Source organism: Megalobrama amblycephala, linkage group LG21 (assembly GCF_018812025.1).
Source record: "Megalobrama amblycephala isolate DHTTF-2021 linkage group LG21, ASM1881202v1, whole genome shotgun sequence".
Taxonomy (NCBI): Eukaryota; Metazoa; Chordata; class Actinopteri; order Cypriniformes; family Xenocyprididae; genus Megalobrama; species Megalobrama amblycephala.
The window spans coordinates 77,966-90,939 of NC_063064.1; the positions used below are offsets into that span (position 1 = coordinate 77,966).

Sequence of the window (12,974 nt, forward strand, 5' to 3'; positions counted from 1 at the left end):
ACTACAGTAACGTTAATAATCACATCCATGAACATGATTTCTGCCTGAGTCCAATCCCTATTCTTTTGCACCGTCCGTTGATGTGAAGACCACATGTCCCAAGATTCCATTCTAAAATGTGGCGTCATCAAGCTACGCCTTTGTTCTGAATAGACCTCTAGCGACCTCTAGTGGATAAAATTATTATGGGAAGTGTCTCTACAAGTGCAAACTCACATTAGATGCTTTTAACATTAAATAAAGCACATAAACAGTACCTGAGATCATCATTGCCAAACTTTGTTTGATGTTGTTCCATCTGCGACTTTGCATAAATAGAAAAGGTTTCTAAAATAGAAATGTCAAGTATTGCCATCGTGGCTGGTTAGGACAAAAGTTTCGATTAACATGGAAAAGATGGCTTTTTCAGGACACGATGTTAGTCTCCGTTGTCTGTTTTCCCTGTATTCTAGTTCTTTCCTTAGTTGCCATAGTCCCTGATTAGTGTCACACCTGTTCCCTGTTCCCATTACCTTCCTCAGAGTATTTAAGCATTCGTTCTTCATCAGTTATGTGTCTTGTGTTAACGTTACAAATAGTGAGTGTTGCTGTATTGTTCCTGATGTTTATGAAAAATTACTTTATCATCTTTCTGTCATGCATCTTTGTTTGGATCACCGCTACTGCTGACCCGTTTATTTACATGATGTATAATTATTTTACAGTTATATGATGATATTTGATATTATTTGCCATAAATGTGAATAAGATGTGCTTTGAAAATAATGCTAAAAAAGGATAGCCATTTCAAACCTGTACACACACACACACAGGTTTGTTTTTGACATTCTGTCCCTCTACACTACCAATTACCACACATACATATTTTATGTTATATTTGTGTGTACATATAAGATTAAGTCAGTTTATTTATTTTTGATTGTGTAAGGAATGGATTAAATGTAAATGCTTTAAAATGTGTGTGTGTGTGTGTGTGTGTGTGTGTGTGTGTGTGTGTGTGTGTGTGGTTCAGGTATTCCCAATGTTATGGGTACAAACTGTTCCCACAAAGATGGCAATATTCAAAATCCTTGTTCTTGTGAGAATATTTTTAGTCGCCATGAGGAAAACAGCTTATAAATCACAAGTGATGTTTTTGTAAAATATAAAAATGCAGAAAGTTTTCTGTTCTGTGATGGGTAGGTTTAGTGTAGGGGGATAGAATAAATAGTATACAAATTATTACGTCTATGGAAATACCCCATAAAACATGGAAACCCAGTGTGTGTGTGTGTGTGTGTGTGTGTGTGTGTGTGTGTCATCGGTCCATCTATGAGACATCCATGAGACATCCATGAGACTCTTCAGAGCAGTAAAGCGTCACTCAGCGTCCAGTTGACTCGAAGTGAACACCAAATCTGTGGAGATAAACATCATTCCTGCCGGGATTTTACTGCCAGTCGGAAGGGTAAGTTTCCATTCGTGCTTATAATTATAACCTAATCGCATTTAGAGCTAATTTAACGTCAATGAAGAGAAACGATTAGTGTAAAAGTGACTAGTGTTTGTCCCGGTGAATGGTGGACGGACACCGCGCGCTTGGATAGAATTATTCGACTTTCTCGCGCAGATGGCACGCATTCCACAGGTGTCGACCGAAGCTTCTCCGCGAACACCAGCCGTCGTGCGCAGATCTTCATCCAGTGAGAATCAAATAACGTTTTGTCAGTGAAAATAGAGAGATGAACATTTTATTCACAACTCTTCAGAAAAAGACGTGTAAGTTTTATGCATTGGTGGGATGAAGTGCTCGGCTTCCCTTTACATTACGCGTCGAGAAATCATTACATGTTTGGATAATCTACAAAAGGTTTACATCGAGTGCAGCGATGTAAACCTTTAAGCTCTCAAGTTTACAGAAAAGGGTAAATATTTGGTGCAAGTGTATGCGTGGATTTTTTGTGTTTATACTAATAAAAAAAGCTAAATCAGACTTGAGTGCTTGATTTTCATGTCGCTGTACTGTGCGATGGAAAGATGCAATAATTCTTATTTATGGTGAAATATCAGTTCTTTCTAACGCCACTTCTTTAGATACAGCGTGATTGATGACCATGACAAGTGTAAAAAAGGCTTTTCCTCAGAAACATGTTACATTTTTGTGCAAACATTAAAGAGTAATGTGCAGGGTTAAAAACAACCCAAGTTGGGTTGAAAATGTACAAACCCAGTGGTTGAGAACTATTGTTTTACAAATGACTGGCTGGCTAAAATGAACCCAAAATAGGTTGGAAATTAAAAATCAGACACATAATTACTATGAGGCAACAATAATAATCTAAAGGTGAACATTTATTAATAAGCAATTTAATAAATGTTTAATTATTATTAATTAAATGCATTAATGTTCATTTATTAACATTTTAATAAACATGTTAATTTTAAGCGAGAAATATAGTAATTTTTAAACAATAGTTGAGTTAAATAGCATGTTGGTCAAACATTTAACCCAACCGCTGGGTTTGTTCATTTTCAACCCAACTTGGGTTGTTTTTAACCCAGCATTTTTGTGTAGCATAAGATTCTTCAATTTTCAAAACCTAAAATTCAGATTAAAGTGAACATTAAAGGTACAGTTCAGCCTAAAACCAACATTCTGTCACAATTTACTCACTAAACAGACGTCCAAAATGACATGCGCACTATATTTAAGGTTTTCTGAATGACATATCATACAGTATATCATTGATAATCTCTTCTGCTGTTATTATTCAGAGCAGAAATTCTGCTTAATTTCTCATTTTGGAAGAAATAAAATGATAGAGTTTTGGAATTACAAGGAAAACGTTTATAAAATAGATTTAAGAATTAATATAAATCACATTATTTACTATATCACTACGGTTGCACCTGTTCTCATCTAAATTTGTCATTTTACAAATGCAAAAATGCAATTGATAAATAAAAGTAAATGTGTGCAAACATGCACTTTATGTTCTCAGTTCTGGAATATGAATTAGTTATGAATAGCCCTGAAAGCAACAACATAATACACTTATTGGGTCGATGTCTGAAACTTCCAGAGAGACAGAATACAGATCTAACCTGAGATGAGAGGCTAGACAAGACACAGCATGGATGGAAACCATCTCTCTTAGCAACAAGACACTGTTTGACTCACATATTTTCTGAACATCCATGGTCTCAGCAACGGCTGCTTAATGAACCCGCTTGCGTCTATGCTGTCGTAAGCACATGACATTTCAGAAATGTGGATTGGATAACTCACTGACACCATCAAAAACATGAATGTCTCCATACACTGCCTTAAGGGTTAGTTCACCCAAAAATGAAATTTCTGTCATTAATTACTCACCTTCATGTCATTCCAGACCCGTAAGACCTTCATTCATCTTCAGAACACAAATTAAGATATTTTTGATGAAATCTGAGAGGTGACTTGTCCATAGACAGCAATATAATCAACACTTTCAAGGTCCAGAAAGGAACTAAAGACATCGTTAAAACAGTCATGTGACTGCAGTGGTTCAACCTTAATGTTATGAAGAGACGAGAATACTTTTTGTGCACCAAAAAAAAAAAAAAAATAACAACTTTATTCAACAATCTCAGTATTGGCCAGCACGACACATGCACAGGATGAACTAACCCTTTAAAGACCCAGGTGAAAAAAAAGTACACTTCTATAATGTACTTAAAGTGCTCTATTTTTGTGCACTAATTTACTTAATATACTAAAAATTCTTCTTTAGTACTAATTAAGATAAGAACATCCAAGTGTACTAAACTGTGCTATTTTAGACACCATGAAATATGAACTAAAATGTGCTTTTAATATACTATCACTGTATTTAAAAAAATGTATTTATAGTACATTTGAACCCATAGTGTACTACAAATGGTAACTAAATATATTTTTTAAATACACTGATAGTATATTAAAAGCACATTTTAGTTCGTATTTTAAAGGTGTCTCAAAATAGCACAGTTTATTACACTTGGATATTCTTAAGATTATCTTAAGAAGTACTAAAGAAGAATTTTTAGTATATTAAGTACAAAATTAGTGCACAAAAATAGAGCACTTTAAGATATAAAGTCCCTTTAAGACAAGTCATTTCACTCGGCGGCCATCTTTGAAACGCCTCTCGGGCATCCTGGGCATCATGCAATCTCTTTGAATGGGGAAACATCAAATTCTCCAAAACTGTTCGCCAACCTTACGATTAAATTTCATATTTGAAATCACCAATGAAATCTAACAACAACCGGCTCATAAATTTAGTTTCTAAACGCTGGAATCATGACAAAAAAAATGTATTTTTCAGGCTGCATGCGCAGACCTAAATGCGCGTCTCTTTGGTGGCGCGCGTCTGACTGTTTCTATAGGCCTATTTACTGTTTGTAAACATTCGGGATGCGCGCGCATCGTGGTTGCAGAAAACCCGGGAGTGATAACCAGTACGACTAGAGAGTTACGACGAAGCGGTTCAAAGTAGTTAAGATTTAGAAACATTATAGAATATTTTGATTTGTTATTTTTTTAAAATGTTGTCGGCATATCACAGCAGCTTCACCCAGCGATAAGCACTGTTATTTCAAAAAAATTAACATTATCGAGTGGGATACAGCTTACGGATCCGTTTGCCATAGCACCTTGTCAGTGGTTAAATGATGAAACGAAATGGCCAAGCATCCAGTGGCCAGAGATATATATTTACCTGATTGACACCTCAAGTGTATAGCCTATACTCAGGAGAAGCTAAAAGCGTATAAGTCTCTTGACGCGTACAACTTTGTTTTGTTTTTGTTTGTCATGAATTAAAAGAATAAAAAGTTAATTTCGAGTTTATATCTCACAATTCTGACTTTTATTTCTCGCAAATCTGAGTTTATATCTCACATTTCTTACAAAGAAAAACAATTGTGAGATATACTCGTTATTCTGTCTTTTCTGAATTGCAATTTATCCCGCAATTCTGACTTTTTCCCCCTCAGAATTTTGAAATAAACTCACAATTGCGAGGAATAAAGTCCGAACTGGGAGTAATAAACACGCAAATGCAAGAAAAAAGTCAGAATTGTGAAATTAAAATTGTATAGACTGTTTAAAAGTTATCTATGTGAAATGTTATAGGTTTAAATATTATTTCAATGCTGTAACTGCTATGTATGTATGTCCTCTGAACTGCATATGTGAATATTATGTAGACTTACTGTTTACATCAAATTCCTGCTTTAATAGTAGACTAATCCTTGCAGGTGTCATCAGTCCAGTCTGTGAAACGTCTCCGTTTAGCTTCAAAGGACGTTTTCAACGATGGTTTTCTTTAAAAATTAAGACTATATTTTTTGATTTCCGATTCCAACATCCAGAGGCACAACAAAACATTTTTCTCGTATTCTCTTATTTTCCTCCAATTGCTACCGCTATTTTTCTGCAACCACTATGCGCGCGCAGCTGCAAGTGACGTCATTGTGACGTCTGCTCCAAAGTGGTCTATAGAAACCGGCGATTCTAACGGCCGCTGAAGTGACGCGATGACTTTACCAGTCGGCGATTGGCTCTTATTTAGAAGGCGGGACTTATTCCGCCATATTGCGCGTTACACTTTCTCCCATTCAAAACAATACGAGTGACACGTCTTGTGTTATTCTATAGTCTTTGACTTTAAGTGCATTATAGAAGTGTACCTTTTTTTCACCTGGGGAGCAATTTTTACCTGATTTAACCCATAAAAATGTTGGTGGTATAAATGATTGTACAGTATTTAGGTTGATTCAGTGACACTAAATAATATTTTGTTGATTTGAATTTTTGTGCACAATGCACCAGTTTGATGCATTCTCTGTTTTTGTTTTTCAGAAACTCCATTCTTCGGATATGAATTTTAAAACCCAAAGTGACTATGTGCTTCCTCACAACTTTGACATCATGTGACACGTCGGACTGCCCAATGGAGGCCGCTACAATACTTAACGCCACAAACAGCCAAGTCAAGAGGATCCTTCAAGATCCTCCCGAGCCCAACGTCACGACTCCCGTGAATGCGTCTGTCCCTTTCCATCATCACATGAACAATGCGGTGCTGGGGATCCTCCTCGGCACGCTGTCCCTCATGACGGTCGTCATGAACCTGCTGGTCCTTTTTGCCGTCAGAAAGGAACGGACTTTACACACGGTCGGGAACCTCTACATCGTCAGCCTGTCGGTCGCTGACCTGATTGTCGGGGCTACCGTCATGCCCTTGAATCTGGTCTACCTTCTTGAGGACGAGTGGAAACTCGGACACGTTATTTGCCAGTTCTGGCTCGTCATGGACTATGTGGCGAGCACGGCTTCCATTTTCAGTTTGTTCATCCTTTGCTTGGACCGGTACCGCTCCGTACGACACCCCTTACAGTATCTGAAGTATCGGACACGAGGGAGAGCCACGTTGTTGATTTGTAGTGCCTGGCTTCTCTCCATGACATGGATCATTCCCATCCTGGGCTGGCGGATATTCGCTCGGGTCGACCGGAAGCCAGAGCTGGAGAACCTGTGCGACACGGACTTTCGCTTTGTGACGTGGTTCAAAGTTCTGACCGCCATCCTCAACTTCTACATCCCTTCCTTTCTGATGCTCCTGTTCTACTCGCAGATTTTCATCGCAGTCCGCGACCATTACAGAGAATGGGAGAACTTCGCCGGTCCCATGGTGAAAACGGAAGCAGATGATACGTTGGCAAACGGACTGCAGCTGAAGATAACCAATGCCTCGGAGCGAGAGAGGGCCAATTCTCAAAACGAGGGTCTGCTGGATCAGTACAGTCTGGCGCAGCCGTACAACTCGAGGGACATTAACGAGGACAACCCCGATTCCTTGTCTGAGACAAAGAGGAAGAGTTGCTTTAAGAAGAAACCAATGTTCAGTCTTTCGAAACGCATGAGAAAGAGCATACAAGACTCTGAGATTTCATTTCAGAGCGACGATGGGGAAACTGTCGCCGAATGCCCGCTGAGACAGCCATCCTTATCTCTCGCCTTTCTGCAGTCCGACAACAACACCCAGCCCAAAACCTTCATAAATGTGAATGACTGTAACGTGTTAGTGCCAAACTCCGTTGGGAACATTTGCGAGAGCGCGCAGACGGTGGATATTCACAATTACACCTCGGTTCTCTGCAATCACAGCACTCCACCATCGCCACCGTCGCCGTGGGCCGAGAGCAGCCCTCCGCTGGACGCCGCCGACGCGCTGCCTGCGAAACAAACATGGCAGAAGCTGTGCGAACAGTCTAAGCAGAGCATCCACAGCATGCGCATCCGGAAGGAGAGGAAAGCCGCCAGGCAGCTGGGCTTCATCATTGGTGTCTTTATGGTGTGCTGGATCCCATACTTCATCACCTTCATGGTCATGGCTTTGTGTGAGACTTGTGTCCATCACGACCTTCATATGTTCACCATTTGGCTAGGGTACATCAACTCCACTCTCAATCCCTTCATATACCCACTGTGCAATGAAAACTTCAAAAGGGTGTTCAAAAAGATCTTTCGTATGAATAGATAAGGAGGCGTGAAACTGTTAGCCTTTCTGCTCCATTGGTGTTTTTTTGTGACTAGTTCTTGTGATCTTGTAAGTACAGAGCAATTTTTGTTATTTATTGCTGAGTGTCTGCAATCTGCATCAGATTACATGATGAATTTATTCAATCCAGAGTGTTTTAAAACTGGTTGTATTGAAGCACCTATGTTGCTTGGAAGACTTTCAGCACTAAAACAACTCTAGAATGACCATTTCCAACTATATCAGTGTTTCTGAACTCCATCTTGAGTTTTCTTCACAATATTCCTCATTTGAATAATTCATGCGCAGAATAAAGGGGCGGGGCCTGGTTGAGTTAGTTAGTAGTGTGTTGAAACTGGCGGTTATGGTAAGGGGCGGGGCATTTCCCAAACACCAATCACAACACACTGCTCCAGCTGACCAATCAGAGCGCATTGTGATTTTCAGAAGGAGGGGCTTCATAGAGACAGGAACTAAACAGGGGTGCGTTTCCCAACGTAACTTGCTGCTTCACTACTATAGTACGATGTTGAACAAATCATGTAGCTAGGCACGACTGTTTCCCGAAAGCGTATTGACGCAGTTATAACTTCTTGAAATGAATCCGTTTGAGATCAAATTAATGCTAGATTTTTTGCTTTAAATTACGGACATGGCATCGGAGGACTACTTCTCGTTTTTCTCAGTTATTTTGCTTTATTTCTAGATTCAATCATAGGCTTGTTCTTACGTGGGTCATTGACGAATAAGGTTTTTAAAAGTGTAAAAAAAACATAATGGAGATATAATTTTATTAAGTGTTAACAATGAGATTATGTGGTTTTTATAATCAATTCACTCTGCTTTTGTCATTTTTTACAAGATGGACAAAATTTGCCACCAAAAAAGTCATTCGGTTTAACCAAAATTTCAGTTTTGCCGAATGATGATATTTTCAAACAATGCTAACAGGCTGATATCTAGCAAAAGGACAATCAAACATTTTATATTTAGTACAAGTTTTTAAAATATTCCAACATTTTCCATGTTTTACAGCGGTTGCACCGAATGACCTGATGTTTCGGGACATGCGTATGATCAAGAGAAAACATGAATTTATCAAATAGTTAAGAGAGAGTTAGTTACTTTGCTTCATGACCATGTGGTCCTTTGCAGGTGTCTGAATGATGTCACATCCTGTCACATGATATTGACCGCATGACTTGATCCAAAACGGTCCCTTTATATCGGTTACTCCGAATGACATCAATGAAATTCATTCATTCTCATAACAAAGCAACGACTTCTACACATAATTTTATTGTCATTTTGCACTATGTTGATATATGATGTTATAAAATCATGCCAGAATAAAAAAAAATATACATTTATTACATTTTAAGATATTTTAATCACAAATGAACGGTTGGACGGTTAAACCGAATGACCTTTTGACACTTCAAAATCTTTAAAATATCTTTATATGTAGAAAAATATAATTAAAACCTCTCTAGTTATCTAGTTGTACTACCTTACATACTTTTGATGTCATATCTTTGTTTTTATTATTATTAAAAGCTTTGGACAGAAAAATGACCCATCATGTCACTGACCCACGTATGTACGCACTCTCCAAAAACGGTCCTAAAATCTCTTGACAAAGTAAAATATGTAAATGACATTTGTACATATTCAAAATAAAAGATACATATTGTACTTAATGTCAGCTTGCTTATTTTGCTCAAGATAAAGATTTATTAAGTCCACATGTGATAAAAACAAGAAACTATGCTTCTATCACAGCTCGATAGCTGTCGTTCAACCACAAGTTTGCAATGCAGTTAGTGAATGTTCGTTTGAACACCAAATCATTGAACTATATTAGTAACGATGGAACTTGCAATGTTAGTTGGCTAATGATGCTTTTGGGAAACGCACCCCAGAGCGTTACTGACAGACTGGGAAGAGAGGAGCTGCAACAATGGAGAATATGAGGAAAATAATCAACATTCAAGCATCAAAACCTGCTCTAGTAGAGCACAAAAACAACACTGAACACTGATTTCTGTGTGTATGATAATCAAGTATGTTGGGAATGGCATGCTAGGATGGTCTATGTACACAAATTGCCTGTATACGTGGAACTCTTGGATGATTTACAGTGCAATGGATAAAAAAGTGCTTAAATGACAAACAGTGATGAATGAAACAAAACTGTAACATCTAATGTAACTCATTATTTGATTAAACTGTGAAATGCAAAGACATTAAAACATTTTTAATACATTTTTAGACATAACTGGATGCCTGAACAATGTAAGACTGAGGTCATGTGAAACACTGCCTCTATATCACAGAAAAAAACTTGCAATAAACAATATAAGACAGAACGCTGGTGTCCGTTTCAGACTGTATTTTGCAGGCCGATGCAATGACAAGGTGATGACGAAACTGACTACAAAGTTATGGAAAAGCAATTATACTATATATAACACTAACAGCTCTTTCATATATCATTTCTTCTAACAGTAGCCCTCAATTAGTGCCTGTCACTTTCTGTTAAAGCACATGATTGGCTGACTCTGTCTATAACTGAGCTCAATCAGATGGTTTTCTTAAAATAAACTGAGAAGTATGTTTTCAGTATTTTGGGTCTTTATTGGGGGAAATCGAGTCTTTGCGATGAGGTCTGTGTAGGAGTTTACAGTAAGTGGGAAATGAGTAATGTAATTTAATTAAGCCTTAATTAATTTTATTAAGCCTGATGTCACGTCACTGTTTCCGCATCTAAACGCCAAAATTAGACAACATATGGTGCTAAAATACACTCACAGTGTGCTGCAATAATAACGAAAAATGACGTGTAGAGGCGTCCGGTCTGTTATGCTGCTTGATATTGCAAACTGTTATCATATTCTAATTCATTATCGTAATCATAAACACAACTAATTACTAATTAATTCATTTACATTATTTACATTTTGTTATTTCCCCATTTCAGCTATATTTTCACTTCTTCATTGAAAAAATGAGATGGAGAACATTTAAATTTATGCTGAAATCTGAGATGGCCAGACAGTAATTCAGCTCCTATGAATCAGTATAATAGACGTCGTGAAACAAAAACATGATTTGTGTACAGTGAAGTACAGGCATTCAAATCAAACATCTTTGTTAAAACATATACATTATTATAGGCCTAACTATACTACAATGAATTAATGATTCAGTAAAAGGTCTTATTTGATCTGCAAGGTTACTACAAGTGTGACTACTTTACTAGGTAGATGAACTTGTGTTTATACATTATTAACATACTTTATATCCTGTGGGTGAAGATTGCTTTATTGAAATATTGCGAATTATTTCCAGTTGAAAAATTACTTGCTAACATGCACAATATTATGAATATACTTCAACACACTGACAGTTTCATACTGGTGTCATTTATTTGTGATCCCACTTATCTATTTAAATGGTTGGATTTGCATTAATTCCCTAAAGCATCTCATTCAGATCAGTTAATAATCACAGAGAAAGAACTGGATTGAGTCAAACCTGTGGAAGCTTGTTTCTGCCATGGAATAAAAAAAGGTCATTTAGAATTTTTATATCAAAATTCTGACTTTTTTTTAGCACGACTGTGAGATATAAACTTAAAAAAGGCAGGATTGCAAGATGTTAACTCACAATTACGAGAAAACAAGTCACAATCAGCTTTTAATCTTGTTATTTTATGATGGAAAAATAATTAATTGCGAGATGTAAACTAAAGATTTTGATGGAAAAAAGTAAAAATTGTGCAATGTCAACTCAAAATTCTAAGATAAAAGTCAGAATTGCTAGACTTAAAGGGTTGGTTCACCCAAAAATGAAAATTCTGTCATTTATTACCCGTAAGACCTTCATTCATCTTCAGAACACAAATTAAGATATTTTTGATGAAATCCGATGGCTCGGTGAGGCCTGCATAGCCAGCAATGACATTTCCTCTCTCAAGATCCATTAATGTACTAAAAACATATTTAAATCAGTTCATGTGAGTACAGTGGTTCAATATTAATATTATAAAGCCATGAGAATATTTTTGGTGCACCAAAAAAGCAAAATAATGACTTATTTAGTGATGGCCGATTTCAAAACACTGCTTCAGGAAGCTTCTGAGCGTTATGAATCTTTTGTGTCGAATCAGCGGTTCGGAGCGCCAAAGTCACGTGATCTCAGCAGTTTGGCGGTTTGACATGCGATCCGAATCATGATTCGACACAAAAGATTCATAACGCTCCGAAAGCTTCCTGAAGCAGTGTTTTGAAATCAGCCATCACTATATAAGTCGTTATTTTGCTTTTTTTGGCGCTCCAAAAATATTCTCGTGGCTTTATAATATTAATATTGAACCACTGTACTCACATGAACTGATTTAAATATGTTTTTAGTGCATTAATGGATCTTGAGAGAGGAAATGTCATTGCTGGCTATGCAGGCCTCACTGAGCCATCGGATTTCAACAAAAATATCTTAATTTGTGTTCTGAAGATGAACGAAGGTCATACGGGTGTGGAACGACATGAGGGTGAGTAATTAATGATATTTTTGGGTGAACTAACCCTTTAAACTCAGAATTCTGGTGGGGAAAAAATCTAAATTTTCAGGATTGTGAGATGTAAACTCACTATTATAAGAAAAACAATCTTTTTTTAAAAGAAATTTGTCATTCAGTGATGGGAAAAAAAGAGATGTAAACTCAAAATTCTAAGATAAAAGTCCTATTTGTGCAATGTAAACTCAGAATTCAAAAAAATAAATAAAATAATAATAATTAAAACTGCACGACGTAAACTTAGAATTCTGACAAAAAAGTCAGGATTGCAAGATGTAAACTCACAATTATGAGAAAAAAAGTCACAATTAGCTTTTAATCTTTTTATTCCATGATGGAAAAAAAAGAATTGTGAGGTGTAAAGTAAAAATTCAGAGGAAAAAAAGTGAAAACTGTGCAATGAAACCTCAAAATTCTAAGAAAAAAGTCAGGATTGAGTGATGTAAACTCAGAAGTACAAGAAAAATAGACAAAATTGGACAACATAAGCTTAGAATTCTGACAAAAAAGTCAGGATTGCAAGATGTAAACTCACAATTATGAGAAAAAAGTCAAAAAAAGTGTAAACTAAAAATTCGGAGGAAAAAAGTAAAAATTGCACAATGTAAACAAAATTCTGAGGTAAAAAGTCAGGATTGCGAGATATAAACTCAGAATTAAAAGAAAAAAAGTCAAAATTGTACAACGTAAACTCAGAATTCTGATGAAAAATTCATGATCACAAGATGTAAACTCACTATTACAAGAAAAACAATCTTTTATTTATTTATTTATTTATTATTATTATTATTTTTAATTTTGTCATTCAATGACGGGGGAAAAAAAGAGTTGTAAAGTCAAAATTCTAA

General features: G+C 36.6%; 1 protein-coding gene across 1 annotated transcript; it reads left to right on the forward strand.

Annotated features, from left to right (window-relative positions):
• Positions 1-1,173: 1,173 nt before the first annotated feature.
• Positions 1,174-7,913, forward strand: hrh1 (histamine receptor H1). Its single transcript, XM_048173657.1, has 2 exons — positions 1,174-1,447; positions 5,867-7,913. The coding sequence occupies exon 2, from the start codon at positions 5,910-5,912 to the stop codon at positions 7,548-7,550; it is 1,641 nt and encodes a 546-aa protein (XP_048029614.1). The 5' UTR covers positions 1,174-1,447; positions 5,867-5,909; the 3' UTR covers positions 7,551-7,913.
• Positions 7,914-12,974: the final 5,061 nt, after the last annotated feature.

Excerpts from the sequence above, each read along its gene's own strand:
- hrh1 (XM_048173657.1), top strand. The coding sequence starts at position 5,910 with ATGTGCTTCCTCACAACTTTGACATCATGTGACACGTCGGACTGCCCA.